This window comes from Brassica napus, chromosome C7 (assembly GCF_020379485.1).
Source record: "Brassica napus cultivar Da-Ae chromosome C7, Da-Ae, whole genome shotgun sequence".
In the NCBI taxonomy this organism is placed as follows: Eukaryota; Viridiplantae; Streptophyta; class Magnoliopsida; order Brassicales; family Brassicaceae; genus Brassica; species Brassica napus.
Window position 1 is genome coordinate 40,497,883 of NC_063450.1, and position 27,964 is coordinate 40,525,846.

Consider the following 27,964-nt stretch of genomic DNA (forward strand, 5'->3'; position numbering starts at 1 on the left):
GATTGAACATTGTCCATTTTTTTATAAAAAAAATCTTTATAAAAACATCTAAACTAGAATTTAAAACTTTCAATTTTCATTTATATCATATCATTTAAAACGAAAAGAAAAAAAAATCATAAATTAACTTTAAAATTATATTGTTACTTTTTATTTATACCCTTGACTTTTTTTTTGAATGGCACTAACAATCAAATTGGCAGATAAAGGTAAAATACTTGACTTGCCAACGGCTAGTCTTCTTGATACCATTAAGACTTGACCAGATGGCCGGAATATCTGAGAAGATGACTTCAATTAATGGGTCCCAGTTTATAAAATAAGGCCCGTTATTTGATCACCAGGCCCAAACATTCAATAGCCTTGACTCGGTAGTTTAACAACTTGATAACCAAACCTAACAACCGGTTAAGTTCGGTTATCAATTCGTTTTGGTTAAAGGAAAATGGTACCGATCGCATGCACTGTCACTTGCTGATAATAAATATCGACTGAACTATGCATTTGTTCTTATGTATTACTGCATGTGCGCTTGCAGTGCTTTTATTTCTCTTCATTGCAAATATTATTTTAGTTTTCTGTTTTTAATATTGGCAAATACTAGTCAATACCTAATATTTATTTTTTATGCTTATAAATTATAATTTTCCCTCTTTTTATTTATTTTATCTATCTAATAACTAAAATAGGTATTTACGCTGGAAAATGTGCTTTGCCCGTCCCTACATCACAAGCACCATCCATACATCACACATGCATTCCATGTTATTGAGTCGTCATTTAATAATAGCAAAACATATATATGCATTTATAAGAATATTATGCCTCTGATATTCCACCTCCATGCTTATTATGATTCATCCCTACACTTTCAATGCGTTATGTGAGATATATTATATAGTAAAAATATCAAATCTACAATATATATGAGTTGAAAATTCGTATTACTTTAAAAGAAAGTTGGATTCGTGCTATATGAGTTGTATTTTTATTGACGTCTTTGAGTTGATAACGCAACTATGCAATTTAAATCTAAATGGTTGATAAACAGCCTGTTAACACAATAAAAAAAAGTTTTATTCGTACATAATCGGTAAACTGTCGACAAAATGAAATTTCACACTTGTTATTAAAAAAGAAAACCTACCTGCATAAAATAAATAGACATAGCACAACATTGACAAAAGAGACGAAATTGAAGGAGTCCCGTGTCTCTTCTTCTTCCTTTTCTTCCGGCCTCGTGAAAATCAAATTGATCTCATCTTTTTAACTATTTGTTGACATATATACATACATACACATGTTCACATAAATAGATATGGTTGTATGACTTGTGTCTATCAAATCCAGAAATCTCCATTATCTTATGCCAAATTCTCATACTAATATCTCTAATTAATCTGCTTACACCACCACCTACGATAACGACATATGTAACGTACAATTAATGTCATCTAAAACTATGTTTACCAAAAATCCAGATGTGGTCCACTAATACCAATCGCGAACCATACCCGAATAAAACATACAAAATCATATTTTGATATATTATCATGGATATACAAACATTTTATATAGAGAAGTCCTTAACATCATGAATGACGTAGACCATCATGTAATTTGACAAACGCCAAAGACCCACTGGTTCTATCCGAAACAGCAATTTTTTTCCTTTTTAAAAGAATATCAATTCATTTTCATGGAACACCGAAACAGCAAATCATGACGCAGAGAAAATCTCGTTCGTCAAAAGACCCTTTCGTCAATTTCTATTATTAACAAAGCCTATGCATTACACATAAATGCAATAGCCACTATTCAATTCTTAAAATTATCATAGCAATAAATCAAAAGCTAGAGAGGGAGATAGCATCTCACATATCATTATCATGTTATCATGCATGTTCCCGTTATTCTTCATTTTTAAATAACACTAGATTCTGACCCGTCTTTTTAAAGGCGGATATATTTTTTGTTTTACATCTTTTTAGTCTTTTCAATTGGTAATTTAAATATAGGTCTAATGACATAAAGCATAATAAATAATATTCTAAATAATGATAAAGATAAAAAAAATAATAGTTGGATCATACTTTTATCAATGGGTCATACTGCTATTTTAATAGAATAGATAACCAGTTGTTCAAAAAAAAAAATAACATAACCCAGTTGTTCAAAAAAAAATAACATAACCCAAATAATAATATATTTGTTTTGATATTAGGGTTTTTGAAAGGAGCAAGCCCACATTGAATGCCACGCGGTTTTGTGTGGAGGGTAGAGACTTTTACTTTCGCTACACAGCTGACTTTGGAGGCTTTACCTCTACTTTTGTAGTTAATGCTTTACACATTTTATTATAATTCATTTTATATTTATTAGATTAAATACTCAATTTTGAGAGACCAAGAGGGGTCAGCAATCTCTCTTTCTATTTATATATATATAGAAGAAGAAGGTGGACATAGAACTTTGTCGCCAAGCTTAACCATTAGATACATCCAAAGTCAAGAGTACTAATTAGTGAGCTTAAGAGTACTGTGACTTATCAACAAGTAAAGTTATTCCAATTTTCTTCTATTTTCTTGGCAAAGAGTTGTTGTAGTGGGAAACTAAGAGAGGGAAAAAAGTTAAAAAGGGAGTGATTTTTAATTAGATTAAGAGAGCTCAAGATAATGGTGAGACCTCCTTGTTGTGACAAAGGAGGAGTGAAGAAAGGGCCATGGACTCCTGAAGAAGATATCATTTTAGTTACTTACATCAAAGAACATGGTCCTGGTAATTGGAGAGCCGTTCCGACCAATACTGGTATGTCAATCTTCATTCTTCATCTCTTTCGTTATTTACATAGATATTAAATCATCTCTCAAGGTTTATATGTATATATGTAGATAAGGAACCAAAATGGGTATGGATTAAATTTGGTTAACGAATATATACACTGTTCTCCAAATGGGTTTGATTGTGAAATAATCGTAACCAAAACTATATTTGAAATAAATTAGCTAGGGTTTTGCCGTTTTGGTTAATGAATTTCAGATCAAGATTTAATGCATGAGATCTTGTTCTTGTTATATATATATATATATATATATATATATATGTATGTATGTATGTAAAGGTCAAGCTCTACTCATTGGTTTTAACTTTTAAACATTGTTTAACCTTCATGAACATTTTTTCTTGGAAATTTAGGATTGCTTAGATGCAGCAAGAGTTGTAGGCTTAGATGGACAAACTATTTAAGGCCAGGAATCAAAAGAGGCAACTTCACAGAACATGAAGAAAAGATGATTGTTCATCTCCAAGCCCTATTAGGCAATAGGTAAATTTAATTATTCACTCCTAAATCAAAAGATGATTTCTCTAATTTTGTTTTCCGCAATTTTTTGAGTTTAAACGAATGAAAAAATAATAGAGGGCATTTAATATTTGGTGTAGATGGGCTGCAATTGCATCATATCTTCCACAAAGGACCGACAATGACATTAAGAACTATTGGAACACTCATTTGAAGAAGAAACTCAACAAAGCCAATCAAGATTCTCATCAAGATTTTGATCAATCAAGAGACCTCTCTTCTTCTCCATCATCTTCTTCTGCTAACTCCAACTCAAACATCTCAAGAGGCCAATGGGAAAGAAGGCTTCAAACTGATATTCACTTGGCGAAGAAGGCTCTCTCTGAGGCTTTGTCTCCTGCTGTGGCGCCAATCATTACCTCTACATTTGCCACCACGGCCACAACATCTTCTTCTGCTGAATCAAGACGTTCTACTTCCTCAGCTTGCAGGTTTCTTAGGACGCAAGAAACATCTACCGCTTATGCCTCGAGCACCGAGAATATAGCAAAATTGCTCAAAGGGTGGGTGAAGAACTCTCCGAAGATTTCGAACTCTGCGGATTTAATGGTTTCTCCAGATTCTGAGACAAAAGATGTGCTCAAGAGTGATGTCGAGGACTGTGCAGGGGAATTCCAGTCATTTTCGGGGTTTGATCACTTGAAAGATTGTGACTCATCATATCATCAGGCTGGAGTATCACCGGATCATGAGACCAAACCAGACATAACTGGATGCAGTAACCAAAGTCAATGGTCTTTGTTTGAAAAGTGGCTGTTTGAGGATTCTGGTGGACCGATTGGTGATATTGTGTTGGATGAAAACCCTAATTTCTTCTGAAGAATTTGCCTAATCAGATGGTTCTAATTTTAGGATCATCATCTCTTTTTCTTTTTATAATTTGTTTATTTTTGGCTTTCCGAATTAACTAGCTTAGATAACCTGAGCTAATATTAATAATTTTATTTAATTTCCCTCGGTAATTACAATTATTATGGGGGCGTTGTTTTACAAATGGCCTTATGAATTCCAAAGGGGTAAAATATTGCTCACCCAATGTCTTAGTATTGGCGTAAAATTCCATATCTATATTTTCAGTTTACTAAATGTTATATTGAATCATTGTTTTTACTATGTTATATTTGAGTCTTTGAAATGTCCACATTGCATGTAGACATAAACGCCAATATATTTATATACCTAAACTGAAATGACAAAAAAAAAAAAACTTAGCAACTTGTTAAGTTGTTTACTAATATCGGGATTAGTTAGGCTAATTCAGTATAAGATGCGCTCTATGTGTAGTGGGTAGATAAGAACTATTGCTATAAAACGATTACTACTAGTAAACAATCAATACTTACAAGTTCCAACTTGCCCTTTTATTAGCAGAAAAGTACACTACACTTGGTTTAGAGTGTCAAATGGCGACGCTCATCAAAAGAAAAACGTAGATTTAAAGACAGGCTTACTATTGGTGAATTTGATACACCTATTGATAAAGAAAATAACACTAGTAAATAAAATTAAATGAAATATTTATTGCTTGAAATAAATGGGGCCGACAAGTTATAAAAGTATTTTAAAACGGGATGGATTGAAAGTGATGAAGAATTAAAGTTTGACTTTCAATCTTTTGTGACCTTGTGAGTTGTGTTGCGACTCGTGACTTACCATTAAGATAAGTTCTCCAGAAGTCAATGTCACCATTAATTTACCATCTCCTTTGGTTTTAAGATAATGCGTCGTGGTCGTTTGACGGTAAAAGAACAGTGGAATCATGTGTTAACAAAAATTGAACCGGAGATTAAATTGAGCTAGTGTTATTGTTTGTTGGATTATGGTTCAATCGGCCTAACCCACTATTCCCAAATGAATTAATATGACATAAGTTTATACACTGTAATTTTTTAAGCTAATACATTGTATTTGTCCCACTAATCTCGTAAAGAGAAAATTTATCATGAATTTTTTGATCCAAACAAGAAATAGTGAAAATCATATAGAGGCACAAGAAGCAGCAGCTCCTTTGCTGTGAAGCTTATGTACGGCAAGAACCGTATGCAACTTCTTGGCTTTTGATTTAATTCTCATCAGCCGTTTTATTTTATCTTTTGTTGATTTAAAAATTAAAACAGCAGGCATAAATATATACATGGTTCATCAGTATTTTGCCTGTGCATTATACACTACAAGAAAAATCGGCATTAGTAGCACCCGAAAAACGCTATCATAGGGTTTCATAGCGTTTTTGTAAACCGTCTGACAGCCGCAGCTATAGTAGACCCTCCCCCCTTATCGTAGCGTATTTTCGTGTGCTACAAGAAATAGATATATTGTAGCGTTTATCATGTATTATATTAAATTGTTTTAATAGCACCTTATTTTGGCTATTCATTATTTTTTATGGCGTTATTATTTTGTAATAACGTAATTTATAATAACATATTTTCATTGCTATAAATATTGATTGCTGACAAATAAAAAAAAATGATATATAAAAATGGGTTTACAACTGATTTCGATATATAAATTAAACCGGTTTATAAATTATTTCGGTTTATATTAAAAAAATCGGTTTACAACTGATTTCGGTTTATAAATTAAACCAGATTACAAATATTTTCGGTTTACAAATTAAACCAGTTTAAAAACGAAATCTGGAAAAAAAACCTAACTTCTTCGCACTGCCTCCCCCGCTCTGCCTCCTCCGCCACACAACATCCATCTATGAAACCTAGTTTTCCAAAAACCTAACTTTAAGCCGCTACTCTCTCCTCCTTTCATGGTTGTCATAGCCGCCATCTCCATCACTACAGAGCTCCGATTTCGCCTTACCTCCACCTCCTTTAAGCTCCTATGCCTTGTTTACCTTCTTATTCATCTGCCTTCGCCCCTTCTCTCTTCTCTATGTCTCCTGATGTTCTTCATCTTCTGTTTATCCTGAAACCCAGATTTCAGAACACAAACATTAAAAGATTTAAACTTTCATGGCAAATCCTTTCCATCAACTTTCTATACCAAAAACAGTGACAAAACCAGAATCAAGAGAGAGAGAGAGAGAGAGATGCGTAGGAGATATAAAGACCTGTTTCTGATTTAGGTTTTTGGGTATCTCAGAATCTAGGAGGTGACTTGGTGGAGCCATCACGTGATTCACCTCTTCTTCCACTCATCCTTCGGCATGGTCTTCTTCGGATGCGTTGCTGTAGTCGTCTCTCTCGTGTGGTCCCTTCCTGAAGAACCCTAAGATAGGGAAGATCACTTTACCTGGGTGTTGGATATGATCCGAGAAGGCAAACGGCACTTCTGGAACTGAGATGGATTGAAAGGATCGTCAAGAGATGCAGAATGACTCTTGATATACCCACGATCTAAGGCTAACCACCAAAAAAAGAATGAATGTGTTGGCTAACCACCAAACAACACACAAAGATGAATTGGCTGACCACCAAATCAACAAGCCGGTTCACACCAATGAACTAGCTAAAGAACTCTCTCTCTCTCACTCAGAGAAGAAACAAAATAAACAACCAAAACTGAACTGATTTTATTCATCAAAGGAACTACATATTTATTGTGTTTTGTAGTCAAAGACAATTAAAGAAAATGTGGGAAAACAATGCATAGAAAATACAAATTTGACCAGATCTGAATTAATGAGTCAAAGACTCAGTCTTCCATGCAGATTGGTCAAAGATGGCCCTTCAGATAATGTCCAGGTTCATCCGAACCAAATGGATGCACGGGGTAACGATAAGGACGCTTGCGGGACTGTCCGGATGGTCCGTCGGATGAGAATGCATGTCCGTCTTTGGTTTCTTCACCACCCAAGTCAAGTCTGGCATGATCCACGTCAAGTCTGGCATGATCCAAGTCAAGTCTGGCATGATCTTTCTCAAGTCTGGCATGATCTTTCTCAAGTCTGGCATGATCTTTCTCAATTCTGGCATGATCTTTCTCAAGTCTGGCATGATCTTTCTCAAGTCTGGCATGATCCAAGTCAAGTCTGGTACGGTGAAAAACATGAACCTCGGTTGAAATGTTCAGAACGTCCTGAACTCCATACTGAACTGGTTCCATGTAATGATCTGTGGACTGCGGCACATCATTCCCTTCCACTTCAAAAAGATTTGTCCTCAAATCTGAAACACTAAAAGGAAAAGGATTATAAGCAAAAGAACCATAATCAGAACGTTGCTCACCTTGAGTTTGGTCCGGTTTCTGAATGGAAGAAGATCCTTCTTTATGACCACAGTTTTGCTCTCCACCTGACCCTTCCTTCGGTTCATGTGCATAGTCATCGAAAATTGGTAAAGGGTCTTCCTATTCTGGCTCGGTTTCAATTTTCTCCAAAGTCACCAACGATTTCTGTTTTTGGCACTTGTTGGCATAATGACCGACCCTATGGCATTTGAAGCACCTGGTAGAAAGAGCCTTGCTTGTGGTTTTCACAGCCTTGCTTTTATCAGAAGACAACACATTAATTTTCAAATCAGAATTTGAAGGAGAAGAAGAATTACTTTGTTGTTTTGGTGCAGAAGAAGTGTTGGTGTTTCCCTTCTTTTTGAGTTGCCGGACAACATGAATCGCCTTATGCAACATCTTTTCCAAGCTGGCATAAGTCTGAAGCTCGTTCTGATTAGACACATCACGGTTGCTTCTCTTGGCTTTGGTGAAGGGACGATCACCACTTCTGACCAACTTCTCATCATCGGATCTGTTTTGTCTCTTCCTTTGTTTCTGCACAAAGTCAAACCCATTAGAAGCAAACTGTTTCTTATCAAAAATTAATTGCTCCTTTTCAAAAACAGTTTTAAAAGGAAAGTAGACGTCTTGTTGTGGTTTTGATTTTTTGAGAAGTCCAAACATCCTGAAAACACTTAACAAAGTTAGCAAATAAGAATCCTCACACTCTCAAGTGTTTAGCTCACGATTTTTAGATGGTCACTCAGAGTTCTTTCACTGGTTCAAAAGATGATATGCAGTCAAAATTCAGCAATCAAAACCCAAAACGAACTTTGTGGCAAAAAGAAAAGAGAAAGAAAGATGAAGAGAATTTTGATATGGATCCGCCTTAACTGTCCTAAGGCTGGGTTTCTCTTCAGCCGGCAGGGTTTCTCTTCCACCACTCCCCCTGGATTTCTCTTCAGAAGTGATTCAAGCCAAAACTTTTACTCTTTTTTTTGATAGATTTTTTTTTTCTCTCTTTTTTTTTTTTTAATAACTGGCGATCACAAGGGAGTAAAGGAACAGCCCGGATCCAACAAGAAATAAGAAAATAAAATCGTGGAGAGATGAGAAGATGAAAAGATGAATTGAAAACAAACCAGCCAAAGTGGCTCTGATACCAACTGAAGAACCCTAAGATAGGGAGGATCACTTTAGCTGGGTCTTGGATAGGATCCGAGAAGGCAAACGACACTTCTGGAACTGAGATGGATTGAAAGGATCGTCAAGAGATGCAGAATGACTCTTGATATACCCACGATCTAAGGCTAACCACCAAAGAAAGAATGAATGTGTTGGCTAACCACCAAACAACACACAAAGATGAATTGGCTGACCACCAAATCAACAAGCCAGTTCACACCAATGAACTAGCTAAAGAACTCTCTCTCTCTCACTCAGAGAAGAAACAAAATAAACAACCAAAACTGAACTGATTTTATTCATCAAAGGGACTACATATTTATAGTGTTTTGTAGTCAAAGACAATTAAAGAAAATGTGGGAAAACAATGCATAGAAAATACAAATTTGACCAGATCTGAATTAATGAGTCAAAGACTCAGTCTTCCATGCAGATTGGTCAAAGATGGCCCTTCAGATAATGTCCAGGTTCATCCGAACCAGATGGATGCACGGGGTAACGATAAGGACGCTTGCGGGACTGTCCGGATGGTCCGCCGGATGAGAATGCATGTCCGTCTTCGGTTTCTTCACCACCCAAGTCAAGTCTGGCATGATCCACGTCAAGTCTGGCATGATCCAAGTCAAGTCTGGCATGATCTTTCTCAAGTCTGGCATGATCTTTCTCAAGTATGGCTTGATCTTTCTCAAGTCTGGCATGATCCAAGTCAAGTCTGGTACGGTGAAAAACATGAACCTCAGTTGAAATGTTCAAAACGTCCTGAACTCCATGCTGAGCTGGTTCCATGTAATGATCCGTGGACTGCGGCACATCACTTCCAAACAACACCGTGAGGGTCTTAGATACAGATTCGTTTGTGGTTATGGTGATGGTGGTGGTTGAGAGAGATTTTGTTAGAGGGATGGAGAAGAAGATGAGAGACGGAGACAGAGAAATTGAGAGAAAAGAATCAGAGGATACACGGATGAGAGGAGAGAGAGAAACAAACACATCTTTTTCAATGCTTTTTTGTCCATTGGATGTATCTTAATCATCGGTTGTGATTGAAATATAGTGTAATCCTAGTGCTTGCACATTATTGGTTACTTTACTTTGACCAATCATATCTTTTATAACTATTTATTGTTTTATTTTTGTTTTAATACACAAAACAATTAGTGGTGACTTTTAATGTACAAAAATTATTTTAAGACATAATTCAAAGAATTAGGATTCACAATTTGAAAATTAAAAATTTAATTTTAGCTTTAAATTTGTTATTGATGTTTGGGATATATGAAATGGAATTATGGTTTATGTCTTTATGATATAGGTTAGTGCGAGATATGTATTTTAGGGTTAAGGGTTTAGATTTATAACTGAGTATATGGTTTGAGTTTTAGAATATAACTGGAGTTTAAGTTTAAAGTTTATATATAAGTTTGAAAAGATTAGATTTATGACTTTGTATGCAAGGTTTAAGTTTAGGGTTTAGGGTATTAGATTTAGGGTATAGATTTAAGATTTAGTGTTTGAGGTTTAGAATTTAAATTTGAGATTATATTTTTTAAAATGATTAAATTTTGAACTTAAATTTAAGGTTGAAGCTATCTTATGAAAATATTGAATTTTAAAGTTTATGTTTAGGGTATAAAACATATTTAGGGTTTGATTTTTTTAAAAAAAATTACAAAATACAAATGAGTTATAGATATTGTTTTTAAAGTTTAGGGTTTTGGAGGATCGAGAAATAAAAATATCATTAACTTTAGTGACTACAATTAGTTTTAAGTTTAAAAGTCATGTTTAATAGCTAGGAATTATATTTTATTTATAAATTAGGATACATATTTGAAAAATAAATTATAATTTATAATTTCTATAAGAAATTGGTTCTAGTCTAGTAATTATAATATTTGAAAAGATTAGAATTATGATTTTGTATGTAGGGTTTAAGTTTAGGGTTTAGGGTATTAGATTTAGGATGTAGATTTAAGATTTAGTGTTTGAGATTTAAATTTTACATTTGAGGTTATATTTTAAAAACATTAAATTTTAAGTTTAAATTAAAATTGAAGTTATATTATGAAAAGATTGAAAATTAAGATTTAATGTTTTGTAATGTAGGTCAATATGAGGTATGTGATTCAGGGTTTAGGGTAAAGATTTAGAATTAATTATATGGTTTGAATTTTAGAATATACTTGGACTTAAATTTTTAAATTTATATTATATTTGAGGTTTAGATTTTAAAAACATGTTTATGGTTTGGGTTTTGTTTTGTTTTTTTTTAAATTACAAAATACAAATTTTTCTATTCCATAAAACTTATCCAAAAATACAAAATTTTAGTAATACATATTCTAGGAAAAAAAATGTTTTAAAAAGATCCATTTTCAAGACATGTTTTATTAACTAATTGTAAATTTCAAAAACTTAATTGCAATTATTGAATTGTTATTGGCTTAAAATTATGAAACAAAGATAAACACAAAAAATATGCAAATTTAATGTGTTTTATTAAAATGTGTGAAAAATCTAGAATATGTTACGTTAAAAAACAGAGAGAGTATTTTGTAATGGTATTTCATTAGACTTATATGTAACTCAATGGACAAACAATTGAATCAGACATGCTAGATTGAGATTGTGAACGTAAATCTAGCAAAACTGCAACACAAGATCAGAACTTTACCCCAAGTAAATAAAAAACACACACAGAAAAAAAACAGAGCACGAGTTATGTTCTTTTTTTTTTTTTTTTTTGAAAAAGGGCATCACGAGTTATGTTCTTCTTGAATCTTGAATCACCAGACCTTTGTCTTCTCGTCTCGAGCCATGCTTCTTCTGACATGGCGTCGGTGGGGAGACCACCACCATCAAGCTTCTTCAGCCGCCTCCACCTTGTTTAACTAAGAACAAAAAAGCAAAACCAGAATAAGAACACTAAGAGAAAGAGAGAGAGAGACAGAGTTGCGAAACAAAATAAGATAGAAATGATTCAGTAAATCAAACCTCTACTTGCCTAGCAATCTGGCATTTGTAACCTCTATGGAAACTATAACGTGCATATGCTTCTGAACACTATCCAGTTACAAACCATAAACAATTCTAAGACGGTCTCCAGCATATGACATATAACCCGTGTCTCCAAAAGAATCTTCTATGCTTAGTATATAAAACAAACACACATTCTGCAGGCACATGGAGCTACTTCTTACCTCTCTCTCATTGGAACACAAGGAGAGTTCCACGAGCCCTGTCTAACCTCTGAGCTTTATCATCAAAATGTGTACACCAAAAATAACATATATCAGACTTTGTTGAATTGATATTTAAAATTACAAATGCTCTTTAAAAATAATGCCCAAATACCAACTCAGTTTCTTCTGCAGACTCATTCACTATTAGAAGAAGAAAACTCAGCAAGTTGATCAGTTAATAAGAAATAGATTTCAAGTTCTTCAAATGAACTTCTTCTCCAAGTAGATTATAATCAACGCAGAAAGATAGTTACTTTAGACAAAAACCACCACATATGCAACAAAATTCCACATAAAGATATGAAATAGCTACTGTATACATCAAGAAAACAACGCTAAATCTACTTCTGGCAAATCATTATCTACAAGTAGAAGAAGCAATCTCCTCCAAAATCATATAATCTTTGAACAAATACATATATTCACTACTCAGAACAATTCCACCAGAAAGTTGGAAACTTTGAAGGTTAATTATCAAACCTTGATGACGACAGAAGTATCAATACAGAAGTAAGTCCCTGAGCGACGACCATACTGCAAAAGAACAAAATACAGGGAGATGAAGAACATAAGCTAAACTGATCAACAGTCCTATCCCAGAAAAGTACTAATCCAGAGCATAAGAGCTCTTCACCACTAGCATCAGTAAACTCCAAGAAAACAATCACAAGAATACCGAATACCAGCAATGAGGAAAGGAGTCCTTTGACCAAGGCTTTGAAATTTCGGTGACATCAAAACCCGCAGCACATGATGGCAGGAACAAGACCCAAACAGAGGCAAGGAAGCCTCACAGAGCCTGGAGGAACGGTGTGGACGGGGGAGGAGCAACAGAACATAGACGTAAGCGAAACCTGAAGACCTTTTACCTGCACGCACTTGACCGGAGAGCTCGAGACTGACACACAAGCACGCCTAGATGATGAAGCCATAGCAACAAACGTCCACCTTGAGCCTGTAACAAACAACGGGGCAACCCTCAGGACACCCAGAGAGGAAGCGAACCAGACCAGACCAGATCCGCAAAATAACCACCGAAACAAGCACTATAACACCGGATGTGGAGAGGATGATGCTGCTCGGACCCCCACGCGCTACCACCTTCTGTCGGAGAACCAGATCTGAAAAAGGTAACTCCCAGATCTCCGACAAAGAACCCAAAAAGCCGACTTCACTTGATGCTCACCCTCTAAGGAACCCTCTAAAAAACCTAAATATTTAAAGATGTTTTTAATTATGATTATCTAATTTATTTGATATTATAGATAGTTTTTTTATTTCACAGATTCTACAGTCTATAAAAAAAAGTTTTAGGTTTTTTACCTAAAATACTTTAAAAAATTTTTTGCTTTAACTTTTTTGCTGTAGTTTTAAAAATAAAACTAAATCATGATTGGTAAAAACTTATAGAAACTTGATTTAAGCTTTAACTATTAAAAATAAAGCTACAACATGATTGATAAAATTTAGTGATTTAAAAATAAATAAAGCTAAAGTAAGAAGATAAATCCCAACCAATCACCTTCGTAATATTTATAAAAACTTTTTAAAATCTCTTTTTATTGGACTAATCATTTATAAAAACTCTTTCAAATCCCCCCTTATTGGAAAATAAGAATTTCATTAGTAAAATATATCACTGGTTATTTTGAGTTATATAAAAACAGATTTGCAGTTAAAATTTAGTAGACACAAAATACCACCTCACGATATGGTATTTGGGAAAATTGAAAAGGTATTTTCCTTTTCTCGTTTAAACATTTATCCAAAATTGATCGATAAGCTGTTGGCGACAAATTTTTTTTTGGAATTCATCTGGGGTATTGTTCATTTGTTCCATCGTCGTCCTGCTGCCTCTGTGAAGTCGTCTCTGAAAGCAGGGACCATCTGAGAAATCTGGTTTTTGGTTCTTCAAAGGATAAGCTACAGAACATTGGGATTCTCAGGATAGGTCTGAGAAATCTGGAATGCTTTCTCTGACTAGCTTTCATTGAGGGACTCATTGCTCCCGAACCCGTAAGTTCATTGCTGCACACGCTACAATTTGCAATATTTGGACCAAAAGAAACAAGCGCTTACAACGGTGGTCTTCAAGATTATTGACATGACTGTAGGTGACATCATCATGGGCAAAAGAGAGAGGATACCATTCATGTATCTCATCATTACGACATGAATGACTTCCCTAACTATTTCTCATTCAACAGTTTTCTGAGTTGTTTTGTCTTATTGATACTTTCAAACTAATAAAACTAAAAGTGACGTGTTAACTTTTTTCAAAAACCATCAGATTTCATAAAATCTCTTCTAATCTCTTCCTAAATTTTTTTATTCAAATCCCAAATTGAAAGAACGGAAGTACCTTTAGTAACCGATAATGCGAACCTAACGTTGAATTCTGAGAATGCCCGTTATCGTAGCCTTCTTAACACCGTTGAATTCTTATAGAATGCCCAGAAATAAGGATTCAAGAGTTGTTTAAAACAAAGCTCTAAGTTTTATAAAAATCAATAATCAAAGTTGTGTGTCTCACAAACCTAAGAGATCACAATATATAGGGACAGAAGTCCTAAAACAAAAGAATAAAGGAAAACCTAAACGTATGAATAAAAGGAAAACCAAAGCTCAATGGGTTTAGGATGTACGCTACATCAGGTCCCCTCCCGTACGAGAGATTCGTCCAATCCAGATAGCAAGTCATCATCAGGTTCGTATTTGAACAGGTGCCGGACGTTAAAAACATATGCGGTATGAACATGGGGAGGCAAAGGAAGCCGATAGGCATTGGCGTTAATCTTCTCAATGATTTCCACCGGACCTATTTTTCGCGCCTTCAACTTGTTGTACTGACCCATTGGAAACCTTTCCTTGGTGAGAACAACCCAAACAGAATCGCCAACCTGAAAATGCACTTCCCTGCGACGCTTGTCTGCTGTCCGCTTGTATTTGATGGATGTGCCCTGCAAGTTATCCTGCGCTTTCAGATGGATGTGGGAGATCTCGTCGATCAGCTCGACAGCTCGTCCATGGAACTCGCCATGTTGGGGAAGAGGAGTCAAAGACAGAGGCCCCCACGGCACCACACCATAAACAACTTTAAAAGGGCTGAATCCAAGGCTCCTATTATTTGCGTGATTGTGAGCAAACTCTGCTTGACACAAAACTGAATCCCAAGAGCGAAGATTATCACCAACCAAGCAGCGTAACATATTTCCCAAGTTCCGATTGGTAACTTCCGTTTGTCCATCGGTTTGGGGATGGTAAGCAGAACTCATGTCCAAGGATGTCTTAAAGAGCTTCCAAAGAGAACACCAAAAGTGACTAATGAACCTTGAATCGCGATCTGAAACAATAGACGTAGGGAGTCAGTGAAGCCTATAAATTTCTCGAAAGAAAAGCTGAGCAATCTGCACGGCATCTGTAGTCTTTTTGCAAGGAATAAAATGTGCCATTTTGGAGAATCGATCAACCACAACGAAAACAGAATCATTCCCACGTTGAGTTCGAGGAAGCCCGAGAACGAAATCCATGCTGATATCGCTCCAAGGTTGCGTCGGAACTGGTAAAGGGAGATAAAGGCCAGCGTTGGAAGCATGTCCTTTGCCCTGTTGACACGCCGTACAACGAGTAACGAACCTTTCCACATCACGCCGCAGCGTTGGCCAAAAGTAAGATTCGGAGACAAGTTTTAGCATCCGATCTCGTCCCACATGGCCTTCTCCATGTAATTCCTTGATGATCTGCAAACGAAGACTGCATGCAGGGACGCACAATCGATTGTCTTTGAAGACAAAACCGTCAACCATAGCGAAATCAGAACGTACCCCGTGCGTAAGATCCAACCACATCGCGGCGAAGAAAGGGTCAGTCGGATAGAGGTCTGCAAAACACTCGAACCCGAGGACCGAAACCCGCAAGGTAGCGACCAGAGCATGGCGTCAACTAAGCGCATCTGCAACTTTGTTGAGCTTCGCGGACTAATGTTTAATAACGAATGTAAACTGTTGCAAGTATGCAGTCCAAGATGCATGGCGAGAAGAGATTTTGTCCTGAGTGCCCAAATACTTTAAAGCAACATGATCGGTGAACAACACAAACTCTTTGTGGGCGAGATAGTGCCACCAATGTTTGACTGCTTGCACAACCGCATAGAACTCCACATCATAGGTACTGTACCGACTACGAGCACCTGCCAACTTCTCACTGTAATAAACAATAGGGCGACAATGTTGGCTTAAAACAGCTCCCACTCCTAATTTCGAGGCATCACAGTGTAATTCGAAAGGGGCGTCGAAATCTGGTAACACAAGTATTGGGGCTGTTGTCAACTTCGCCTTGATAAGTGAAAAGGCATCATCGGCTTCCTTAGTCCACGAGAAAGTGACATTCTTCATACAATCCGTCATAGGTGCCATAATAGTACTAAAATTGTGTACGAAGCGTCGATAGAAGGAGGTCAATCCATGAAAACTCCGGACCTCTGAAATTGTCTTTGGCGTTGGCCAGGAAGCCACAACATCAACCTTCTGAGGATCCACCCGTAAACCGGCCGCCGAAACCACATAGCCAAGGAATAAAACCTCCGAAGTCCCGAAGTCACACTTCTGCATGGCGATAAAGAGCTTCTCCTTTCTTAGCGCGTGTAAGACGTCTCAAAGATGTATCAAGTGGTCCTCCAACGTGGTACTAAAAATCAGAATGTCATCGAAATAGACAACCACAAACCTCCCGATGAACGGTCGAAGGGCCTGATTCATGACACGCATGAAGGTACTTGGTGCGTTTGATAACCCAAACGACATTACTAACCATTCAAACAATCCTTCCCGAGTCTTAAAAGCCATTTTCCATTCATCCCCAGGACGGATACGAATTTGATGATACCCGCTTTTAAGGTCAAGTTTCGTAAAAATTGATGCTTTACCGATCTGATCCAGTAAGTCATCAAGTCGCGGGATAGAAAACCTGTACCGAGTTGTGATTTTGTTGATAGCTCTGCTGTCTACGCACATGCGCCACGAACGATCTTTCTTCTTTATCAATAAGGCTGGAACGTCACATGGGCTTAAGCTTTCCCGTACATAGCCTTTGAGAAGTAAATCCTCTACTTGTCGACGAAGTTCTTCGTGTTCCTCAGGGCTCATTCGATAATGTGCCCGATTTGGTAAAACTGCGTTGGGTACAAGATCGATTTGATGTTGTATATCACGAAGAGGAGGCAAACCAGCTGGGAGGTCGTCCGGAAAAAGATCATTAAACTCTTGTAATAACGGCAAAAATGTTGATGGCGTTGATTGTTGTTGTAATGTAGCTGGAGACGTAGCGACCAAAGCAAAAATGGGACGTGAAGCCCGCAGCTCGAGTTCAAACTGTGCTCTCGAAATAATCAAAAGGTTCTGCTTGGGTTCCGTTTGTTGCTGGTTGGCGCAAGTCGTGAGGTCCTTTTCAGGTGAGGGAAGCAGCGTGATCTTCCGACCCTGGAATATAAACGAATGAGTGTTTGTTTTGCCGTTGTGTATAAGCCGTTGTGTATAACCTCGCGATCGTACTGCCAAGGACGCCCAAGTATTATATGTGACACGTCCATTGGAGCTATATCACAATAAAATGTATCCTTATAAAAGGATCCGATCGACAGAGTTACTGGGGTTCGTTGGGAAACGAAGACTTCAGCTCCTGTCTGCATCCATAAGAGGCGGTAGGGGTGTGGGTGGGCTTCCGCAGTAAGTGCTAGTTTGCGCACTGCTTCCTCAGAGACGACGTTAGCAGAGCAACCTGAGTCGACCACAAAACGACATACTTTCCCTTTGACCGTACACGTTGAGCTGAACAATGACGTTTGTTGCCATGCTTCACTTGTCTTTGGAGCAAAGCAATTACGACGTAGCATGAGCATTGTCCCGGTGTCCCATGCGACCTGTTCTTCGTCGAGCTCCTCTAGTTTCTCGTCCTCGTCATCATAGATGGGGTATCCGTTGATTTCCTTATCTGAGGCGAGCAGACCATGACGACCAAGAGTTGGGCAAGCAGTTTGAATATGACCTCTTTCCCCACAAGTGAAACAGCGTAGGGCGTTTGGTCGGGACGGTCTGGCGTCGACGTTTGTAGTGATATTGGCCGTTGCGCGAGGATTGTTCCGCGTGTTATATGTAGTATCACGACCTGATGACGGTTTTGTTTCGTCATTTGAAGTCGCTGAACTGTGTGGTTTTGAGTTGTTGTTCCATTGATTGGCGGTGTAGCGATTTTGCTGCTCTACCAGGAGTGCTCGTTGTCTTGCTTCAGATACTGAACTTGGATCAAATTGATGAAGCACCGTCTGAAGTTGAGTTCGCAGCCCTGCAATATATCGTGCCACCAGTTGGTCTTCCGAGTCTTGAATATCTACCCGAGTGAGTATCTGGTAGAATTCATTCGAATAGTCTTCAACGGAACGAGAGCCTTGACGGATATTGTGAAATTTTTGAAATAGAAGACGCTCAAAGTTGAAAGGGATGAATGTCTTGCGCATATACTTTTTTAATTTCTCCCAAGATGAGATCTTCTCTTTTCCACGTCGAGTACGGGATAGTTTCAGTTGACTCCACCACGCGGCTGCATGTCCGCGAAAGCGAGTTGTGACAAGAGGCACCCTCTTATGTTCTGGGACTTCCTTGAATTCAATGAATTCGTCGACAGCCACAAACCAGTCGAGTAAATCCTCTGGTTGCGATCCTCCGTGAAACTCAGGGATATCAATTTTTAAACCCGAAGTCCATCGAGGAGCGTTGTCATGATGGTGTTGTCGATGATACTGTTGATGAAGAAGTTGATCCCCGAAAGGATTGTCTACGTCGTCGTCTTCATGTTCCTCGAAAACAAGATTGTGGTTGTGATGTTGTCGTTGCGGTGGGTGTGCGATTGGTGCGTTTACCGCGTTTGCTGCGTTCGCCGTTAGCGCAGCCTGAACTCCGGCTTGAACTCCGGCCTGAATTGACTCAGCCAATGTTCTACGGATTTCATCATGAAAGTTTTCTTGGAAGTCTTCCAAGAATTGTTGAAAGTGTGTCCAGTCATTGGCTGGTTCTTTGCCCGGTCGAGGAGCCATCACAAGATTGAAACAACGATAGGAATCGAAGTTCAAAGTCTCTGATACCAACTGAAGGAGCGGAAGTACCTTTAGTAACCGATAATGCGAAGCTAACGTTGAATTCTGAGAATGCTTGTTATCTTAGCCTTCTTAACACCGTTGAATTCTTATAGAATGCCCGGAAATAAGGATTCAAGAGTTGTTTAAAACAAAGCTCTAAGTTTTATAAAAATCAATAATCAAAGTTGTGTGTCTCACAAACCTAAGAGATCACAATATATAGGGACAGAAGTCCTAAAACAAAAGAATAAAGGAAAAACTAAACGTATGAATAAAAGGAAAACCTAGATGACTTAGAAAAGGAAATAAGAAAACCAAGCTCAATGGGTTTAGGATGTACGCTACATCACAAATTTAGGGGATTGTTAAATCCTTTCAAAACTCTCAAATCATCAATACAATAAGCTCCCCTTAGTTCTTGCAAACGGTTCAAACATTACGTCTGTAAATAAAATTTGGGAAAATCGCATTTTAAACCCTCAGAGTGTCACATTATAACACTTTAAACACTGAACGTTTTTGACTAGCATTTTAAACCTTGAAAGTGAGATTTTTATCATAACAAACCTCCAAGTCAACTAGGTGACCTATACTGTTCATTTTGTGATGACGTGTCGGTTTTTTTTTCATTTTTTAAAAATAAAAAATAAAATACATTGAAAATTCGAAAAATACGAAAAGATCGAAAAAATTCGAAAAAATTCAAAAAATGTAAAAATTCAAAAAAATAGAAAACAACATTTCAAAATAAAAATAAAACAAATATTTTTAAAAATTAATCCAATTATAAACCAATAAATATATATAATATAATAACTTGAATGGTGATTCTAGATTCTGGTTTTTGGTTTTTGATTTTTTAATTTTTTTTGATTTATTAATACTTAACTTGTTAAATTTTCAAAATTAATCCTATTATTGGTATTATTTATCAAAAAGATATTTATTTTAGTAATTTTAAGTTTGTTTAAAAATAAATTAACTTATACGTGAAGTTCTTTAAAATAGTAAATAACTTTGAAATTAAATAAATAACTAATCAAACTTTAGTGAAACTAAAATATATGTTACTTATCTAAGAAGCTCAACGCATACCAAAACCTAACATATACAAATCTATAGGCATACATCTATATCATTTAATTATATTTCAAACTAACTTACAAAATTTTAGTTAAGGTCAAAAACATTTTAAGTGGTTTATGAGATTTTTTCTAGTTTCACAAAAATTTAACAAGTTAAATATTAATAAATCAAAAATTAAAAAAAAATAATTAAAAAAAAAAACAGAATCTAGTATCACCATTCAAGTTATAATATTATATATATATATATTGGTTTATAATTGGATCAATTTTTTAAAAATATTTTATTTTATTTTTAATTTTGAAATATTATATTTATTTTTGAATTTTATATTTTTTTGAATTTTTCAAAAAAATCGATTTTTTCTAATTTTTTCGAAATTTCAATGTATTCTATTTTTTTAAAAAAAAACCGACACGTCATCACAAAAATGAACAGTACAGGTAGACATATCAAAATGGGTATAATTTAGTGGATCAACCCAAACTTAACGAACCCATGGACTTTAATGAGTCAAGAATTTGAATCTTATTGGATAATTGAGTTTAATGGATAGTGGGTTTAATAAGTTTGGTTTAGAATGGATTGGACTAATATGAGTTAATGAATAACCCAAACCAAACCAATTTCTTCTTTAATTCCATTAAAAGAAATTAGAAGCGGTGACGATCCTCTCGAAAGCTCCGACGATTTCGCCTTCGGCTACCCTTTAAGCTTCGGCGGCGATCCTCTCGATCACCCTCTTCGGCCGCGACCCTCTCTATTTCACCCTTTTCGGCCGCGACCCTCTCGATCTCTTCGATTGATCTCGACCTCTTCAATTGATCTCTATCGTTTCTCATCTCGTCACCTGCCGTATCTTGTCATCTAAGAGGCTCGATCTCATCTCCATCTACTGTATCTCATCTCGTCACCTGCCGTATCTCGTCACCTAAGAGGCTCGATCTCATCTCCATCTTCTCGATCGTTATATTCGTTGTGAGTATTTTGTTTTCGTTGTGGGTTTTTTTGTATCGTAGAGCTTATGTTGATGGTTTTAATGGTTTCACATGGATTAGATGGTGAAAGAGGAGAGGAAGATTGATGATAAAGTTGCTAGGGAAAAATTCAGTCGAGTCATTATCCGACATAACCTTCCTTTCCTTGCGGTTGAATATAAGGAACTTAGGGATTATCTAAGTTATTTAAACCCAGATTATAAGTTTTACACTAGGAACACTGCTGCAGCCGACGTGGTTAAAACTTGGGAGAAAGAGAAGAAAAAGTTAAAGTCTGAGTTAGAAAATATTCCTAGTAGGATATGTTTAACCTCTGACTGTTGGACTGCTTCAGTCTCAGGAGATGGATATATAGTTTTGACTGCACATTATGTAGACGAGAAGTGGGTATTGCATAGCAAAATTTTGTCATTTTGTGATTTGCTTCCTCCACACACTGGTGATGTTTTAGCTAGTAAAGTTCATGAATGCTTGAAGGAGTGGGGAATTGAGAAAAAAGTGTTCACTTTGACATTAGATAAAGCCACAGCTAACGATTCTATGCAAGAGATTTTGAAGGATATGCTAAATTTGGATGATAATCTGTTGTGTAAAGGAGAATTTTTTCACGTGCGGTGCTGTGCTCACATCTTAAACCTGATAGTACAAGATGCTTTAGATGGTATTAGTGGTGCATCGTCTAAGATTCGAGATACTGTGAAGTATTTCAAAGCTTCAACAGCTACAAGGATTGCACTCTCAGATTGCATAGAAAGTGATGAGGAAGCTGTCTTCTCTTTGGATGTTCAGCATAGATGGAACTCAACTTATTTAATGCTTGAGAAAGCTTTGAGGTATGAGCGTGCCTTAAATAGGTTCAAAGTGGTTGATAAAAGCTATAGGCATTGTCCCTCGAGTCAAGAATGGAAGAGGGCAAAGATTATCCACGAGATTTTGATGCCCTTTTACTGTATAACCACTCTAATGTCTGGGACAAGTTATTCTACATCCAACTTATACTTTGGGCATATTTGGAAAATTCAGTGTTTGTTGGAAGTGAACAGGAGCCATGAAGATAGCATCATTAGAGAGATGATATCTAAGATGAAAAAAAGTTCGATAAATATTGGGAGCAGTATAGCGTTATTCTAGCAATGGAGGCAGTCTTTGATCCTAGGATGAAATTTAGACTCCTGAAGCGTTGTTTATGACGAGCTTGATCCCTTCACTTCGAAAGAAAAGATTAAACATCTTAAGGATAAGCTTTATAAGCTTTTTGAAGAGTATAGGAAAAAGTATCCTTTAACTCCTGTTGTGAGCTCTACAAGAGTAGACTCGCGTGTTGCTAAAAGAGGAAGAGGGAACTTGGATGTACAAGATGTAAGTTCTGTTTGAGTTATTTATTATGATCGTTGATTCATTTAAGTTTCAAATGATCTTTGATTACTTCTCTTTAAATGATACATGATCTGTTTGATTTAGATGATGTTCCAGACTATTTGGAAGAAGGAAAGTCAGCTTTGGATATGTACTTAGAGGATCCAAAGTTAGATATGAGGAGCCATCCTAATTTGAATGTTCTGCAGTATTGGAAAGAAAATATATATCGTTTTGGCGCTCTGACATATATGGCAATGGATGTGCTTAGCATTCCTATAACTACAGTGGCTTCTGAATCTTCGTTTAGTATTGGTTCTCAGGTTATAAGCAAGTATCGAAGTAGATTGTTGCCTAGTAATGTTCAGGCTCTATTGTGTACACGTTCTTGGATACATGGTTACCTACTTGATGATGAAGGTAAAAGTATTTTGTCTGTTGATTAGCATGATTTATTTGCTGTGAATTGAGATGAATTTAACAGTTCAATTGTATTGCAGAAAATGACGAAGGTGAGATGGTTATTATTCGAGCAAGCCCAAATGGAGTAGAAGAATTTGGGAGCAGCCAAAGAACTGAGAACCTTCAATCCAATCCATAATTAACTTCGACGTCCTCCACCGGTGAGAACTGAGAACCTTCAATCCAAACATTGTAAACTTGAGGTCTTACAAGCACTCAAAGTATTGTTTTTTAGCTTATAGATAGATTGAGTTTGATGGAACTGTTGTAGACTTGTAGTTTGCCGCTGGTTTGTGTGTTTTATGGTGTGCTCGAGCTTTAGCTTCTATGACCTTATTTGTCTGAAAGTTACTTAGTTAATCATCGCTTTAGTTTTCAGGTCTTAGTGTATTGTGAAACTTAATCATCGTTTTAGCTTCTATGACCTTTTTTTCTCTTACAAGCGCTAAAGTGTTGTTCCTTCCACTAGATTCATTGAGTTTTGATGAAGCTCTTGTACTTTAGCTTATATTACCTTGTTGTTTTCTGATAGTATCTTAGTTGTGTGCTCAGATCTTTGTAGCTATTTACAACAGTCAAAGACAGTTTTTCTGAGCTTTCGCAAGTTGATTCACTCTGAGCTCATTTCATGTTTCAGGCACTTGTAAGGAAGAGATTGGTTCTGTCAGTATGAAGAGATTCGTAAGCTTTTACGTTGGTGACGAAGAGGAGAATCTTAAGAGTCTTTTATAAATCTATGCTTTAGTTTTTAATTTCATGAAACTGCTGAGAATATGAAAATATTATTGTGAAACATGCATTTTATACAATTTTCTCCATTGTATTAAATTTTATGATTTTTAATTTATAAATTATAGAGAACAAAAAAGGTTATATGAGTTATGGTATTATTGGTTAATATTGTTACTATATAATAGTTAGTCAACTCATTAAAACCACTAACTCATTAATCTAAATGAATTAGAGACTAAACCAAACCATTCTAAATGAATTAGAGACTAAACCAAACCATTAGGTAAATGGTTTGGGTTGAACCCAAACCATAACCAATAGAAGACTGGATTTATTTGGATATTGTTTGGTTTGGGTTGGTTTACCCATTTTGACAACTCTAAGTACATGTCACCTAGTTGACTTGGTAAACAAGTAAACTTCATTGGAGGTTTGTTATGATAAAAATGTCACTTTCAAAGTTTAAAGTGCTAGTCAAAACATTCAGTGTTCAATGTGCGAGACTGTGACACTCTCAGAGTTTAAAATGCGATTTTCCCAATAAAATTTCGAGAGCATATCACATTGACATACTTTACCCTTGTAGTTTTACACTTTAACATACTTTATGCTTGCAGTGTACTTTCGACATGTGTTGGTCTTTTTTTGTGCCGAAATTGCCCCTAACAGAAAGTAAATGCTTTAACATAATAGATTACAACATTGGTTCGGTCCTAAACACTAGTTTGTGGTTACTTGACAACCGAGTTCGTGGTCACGGTTTTGTAAGTCTTGTTGGACTTGTGGTCATTGATTAATGTTGAAGGTATAGTCACAAGACAAACGTAACAGTTAGCCTAGCCGTAGTTGTGGTCAGTGGTCAAAAACAACTTGAAATTGTGGGCACTAGATATTGGTAAATCCGTAGATCCAGGCTGTTGGTTGGTGTATTTTCATCTTTATGGTCACTGCACAAAATCTTATTGCTCTGGCCATACCATAAACACTTGGTGGAAAAAATAGTAATTAATGGACTCATGAAACGGTGCTGTATATTCATCTCCCACTGTAACTGGCCGCCAATACCACACCTTACCTCGTAAGCTTCTTCCAATTTCCAGAACCCACATCGTTCACCTGACCCCTGCCCATAGCTGTCTTCGTACAAGCAATGTTCCTCAAGAACCTCACATCATTGTTATGGTGAGCGTCACGCAGGTAATGGCTCCTCGAAAAATTTGATTCAGAACCATCACTATCACCATCTTCTTCAGCCACGAGTGTTGGAGGAGTGAGGGCTTATGGTGGAGTTGGACGAGATTGAAATCTTGCGGCGATGGAGACATAAAGAGAAGAAGATAAAGTTTTTTAAGTACAAGGGCTTTTTGGGTAAATTACAAGAACAAAGTACATGATCAGTCCAAAGTATGTGTAAGTGTAAAATGAGAGGGTAAAAGTATGTCTAGATGTAATTTTTTCTAAAATTTCAAACATAAAAACATTCTTTTGGATCATTATAAGTTGGCAAAATAAAATAACACATAAGCAAGTCAATGTGTGTGTGAGTTGTGAATAGTTGGTGAACTTGGTCTTAGGCCCGTGTTAGACTTTTAGCCCAATAGGAAGAAAAAATGTTAAAAAGAACTGAAGAACCATGTGCGTTCTTGCATGAGGTCTCAAAGCCCAACCTCTTGGTTCTATTTAGTGCAATGATCTTTCTTGCTTTCTCACATGTTATTATGACTGAGATATTAATTATTTAGTAGCAGAGTGCCTAAATTAAACTAGACGATAAAATGTTGATTACTACCTAAAGTTAATTAAGAACATCCCATAATAAAGTGCATATCACACAGTTAACTTAATTCAATCTATATAAGTGATACAGAATTAATATTATTATTTTTGTAACAGTTGAAGCTCCGTATAATCTCTTACATATTCGAAGTTAGCTTTTAAATATTCCAATTTTAAATATATAAGGTCCATAATTTCTCTTAGTTCTGAAGTCAGCTTTTAAATATTTTTATCTGAAAGGTATTGTTCTGTATTAAATGTGATTTGAACTCGGAGCACAAAAAAACTAATTTCTCTGATGGAAATTGCATGGTATAACACCAACAAAAAATTTAAAATTCACTCACTAACCAGAATAACACGATCTCTCACATTTTTTCTCTTCCTATCTCTTTCTATCTTATTTCTACAAAACCAATTTTCTTTTTTTTTGGCTATTTCACAAATAAGCTCATTCTCTTATACAACCAACATGTTAGTAACATTTTTTTTGTCAAATTCTAAATTTATTTCATAAAAATGGCATTGTGATACAAGTAAACCTGAATTAAAATCTGCTACAAATAATAAAGGACTATCTAAAAATCCCCCAAACAGATAAAAATATTCTTAAACACAATACTTAAGTCTGATTAATCTCAATCCAGTAACTAAGACAGTAAGACTAAAGCTAGAGGAGTAGATAAGCCGTTAACACTTAGCAACCAGTATGACCAACTGAGCTAATTCATGAACCTCCAAGACAAATAGTCAAGGAAGAAGCGAGCAACAACGGAGATAATCTTGGAGGATACATGCGGAGGCGGTTAGGCGTCCCGCCCCTGACCCTCACAAAAAGAGAAATCCGTAATCAACCATTCCAGAGGCAAAAAGTGGAGGAGATTGTAGATCTTTGCTGATAACTCTAAAGTTAAATAATCTAGATTTAAGGTTTAAAATTGGGGGATATGATAGGTTTTGGAACGTAGAGTTTATGATTCTAATAAATATATAAATACATACTTTAAAAAAAATAAAATTTGAAAAAATAAAATTTGAAAAAAAAATCGAAAAAAGAAAATTAAAAAAAGTTCGAATTAAAAAAAAAGTCAAATTTGAAAACTTTTTATTTAAATAATTATTTATTATATATATAGAAAGAAGAAAAATATAAGAATTTTTTGCTTCTTAATGAAGAAAATATTGTTTTAGTGAAGATAAACATGAATAATGATACAAACAATATGGTAAACATGAACTTTGTTCAAACATCAAACATTATAATGCTTTTGTACATCCTATTTAAAATGGACATCATGTATATAGTAGAAGCGGAAGTAAGTGGATACAAGTCAAGTTAATGACGAAAGTCAAGTGAAGCAATAACAAGAGGCACGAAAATAAAGTTAACCAAGATGCGTTTAAGACTTGAAATCTAAACAAAGTGGAAAGGTAAGCTTTTGATGATTTTAGTCGAATGGCAGAGGAGTGTTGGATGATCCCAAGACCCATTCCCACCTATTTAGGATAAATCCAGAGAAATTGTCAAAATCATCTCATTCATATAATACCATTTTTCACGTTTAGCTTAACCATATTTATATCATTTTTAAAAAGGTAAATAGACACATTTATAACTCTAAGTTAACTAATCAGACTTAAAATTTAAATTTGAGAGTTGAAGTTGAAGTATTGAAATGTGGGGTTTAGAATTTTAATAAATATATAAATAAATGTCAAAATTTCTTTTAAAATTTTTTAAAAATAGTTTCAAAGAAAAATTTCGAATTTCAAAAATAAAATTTGAAGAAAAATATATATTCAATTTTTTTTATAAAAAAATTTGAAATTAAAAATGTATAATTCGAAAACCATATAAAATTATTGTTTTTTATTTTTACTTTTTACTATTTATTTAAATAATTATTTATATTTTTATATCTATAAAGTAAAGGTATGATCTTTTGACTTTTTAATGAATATATATTTTTGAAAATGTCTATTTCATGAAGGTAAACATGAATTGTGGTACCAAAAAAAGGTAAAAGTGAAATTTCTCCATAATTTTAAAAATTAAGTTTTTATTGTTACAATGTTCACTATTGTGTTCATTAATGGATTGAACAACATTTATAATTTCTTAGCATGGATTTTGTTTTGTCCAGAGGTGTAAATAGTATCGTCCCTAATATTTTGGTGGCTTAAAGCATAGATATCAAATGCGGCCATATATATACATAATAAATAATATATATTTGTAATCTTATATCTATTAATAAAAAATCTTAGAAATAAAAAAAATGTTGATTGTACTTAATATATTCGAAATTAATTTTGTAAAATTTATTAGTTTAGATATTAACAAAAAATTATTTCTAATTTGTCTATTTTTGAAGTTTATTAATTATAATCTATTAATATATTTGTGGCATTTTTCCCAAAGGATGGTTTCAAAATTTAAAACCATGATTGAAATCACGGAAAGACTGAT

General features: G+C 35.5%; 3 protein-coding genes and 2 long non-coding RNA genes across 9 annotated transcripts; 2 read left to right on the forward strand and 3 right to left on the reverse strand.

The window, feature by feature from the left end:
* The first annotated feature begins 2,408 nt into the window (after positions 1–2,408).
* On the forward strand, positions 2,409–4,474 carry LOC106408193 (transcription factor MYB30). Its single transcript, XM_048762161.1, has 3 exons — positions 2,409–2,808; positions 3,196–3,325; positions 3,442–4,474. Exons 1-3 carry the CDS (start codon positions 2,676–2,678, stop codon positions 4,178–4,180), a joined length of 1,002 nt encoding a protein of 333 aa, XP_048618118.1. The 5' UTR covers positions 2,409–2,675; the 3' UTR covers positions 4,181–4,474.
* Positions 4,475–11,262: 6,788 nt separating this feature from the next.
* On the reverse strand, positions 11,263–13,184 carry LOC106411348. Of its 5 annotated transcripts, none has more exons than XR_007325928.1 (3): positions 12,436–13,184; positions 11,708–11,962; positions 11,263–11,604 (listed from the first exon to the last, which is right to left on the reverse strand). It is a non-coding gene; the product is annotated as an uncharacterized LOC106411348 (long non-coding RNA). The 5 variants fall into 5 exon arrangements; XR_007325930.1 differs by having other exon boundaries at positions 11,708–11,967; positions 12,436–13,183; XR_007325929.1 differs by having other exon boundaries at positions 11,708–11,776; positions 11,914–13,183.
* A 2,748-nt stretch (positions 13,185–15,932) lies between these two features.
* On the reverse strand, positions 15,933–16,565 carry LOC111208074 (uncharacterized mitochondrial protein AtMg00860-like). The gene has a single exon (XM_022706790.1). It carries the CDS (start codon positions 16,563–16,565, stop codon positions 15,933–15,935), a length of 633 nt encoding a protein of 210 aa, XP_022562511.1.
* A 42-nt stretch (positions 16,566–16,607) lies between these two features.
* Positions 16,608–19,042, reverse strand: LOC106408194. The gene is made up of 2 exons (XM_013849009.1): positions 17,600–19,042; positions 16,608–17,432 (listed from the first exon to the last, which is right to left on the reverse strand). The coding sequence occupies exons 1-2, from the start codon at positions 19,040–19,042 to the stop codon at positions 16,608–16,610; spliced, it is 2,268 nt and encodes a 755-aa protein (XP_013704463.1).
* Positions 19,043–22,615: 3,573 nt separating this feature from the next.
* LOC125589769 lies at positions 22,616–26,683 on the forward strand. The gene is made up of 2 exons (XR_007325931.1): positions 22,616–23,147; positions 23,624–26,683. It is a non-coding gene; the product is annotated as an uncharacterized LOC125589769 (long non-coding RNA).
* The last annotated feature ends 1,281 nt before the right edge of the window (positions 26,684–27,964 follow it).

Bases quoted from the DNA above. Each gene is read 5' to 3' on its own strand.
- LOC111208074 (XM_022706790.1), bottom strand. From the start codon at position 16,565: ATGCAGAAGTGTGACTTCGGGACTTCGGAGGTTTTATTCCTTGGCTAT.
- LOC106408194 (XM_013849009.1), bottom strand. From the start codon at position 19,042: ATGGCTCCTCGACCGGGCAAAGAACCAGCCAATGACTGGACACACTTT. The intron at 17,433-17,599 runs GTAACTCTGTCG...TTTATATTCCAG, and splicing joins TCGTTTCCCAACGAACCCCA to GGTCGGAAGATCACGCTGCT.
- LOC106408193 (XM_048762161.1), top strand. From the start codon at position 2,676: ATGGTGAGACCTCCTTGTTGTGACAAAGGAGGAGTGAAGAAAGGGCCA. The intron at 2,809-3,195 runs GTATGTCAATCT...TTGGAAATTTAG, and splicing joins AGCCGTTCCGACCAATACTG to GATTGCTTAGATGCAGCAAG. The intron at 3,326-3,441 runs GTAAATTTAATT...TATTTGGTGTAG, and splicing joins CAAGCCCTATTAGGCAATAG to ATGGGCTGCAATTGCATCAT.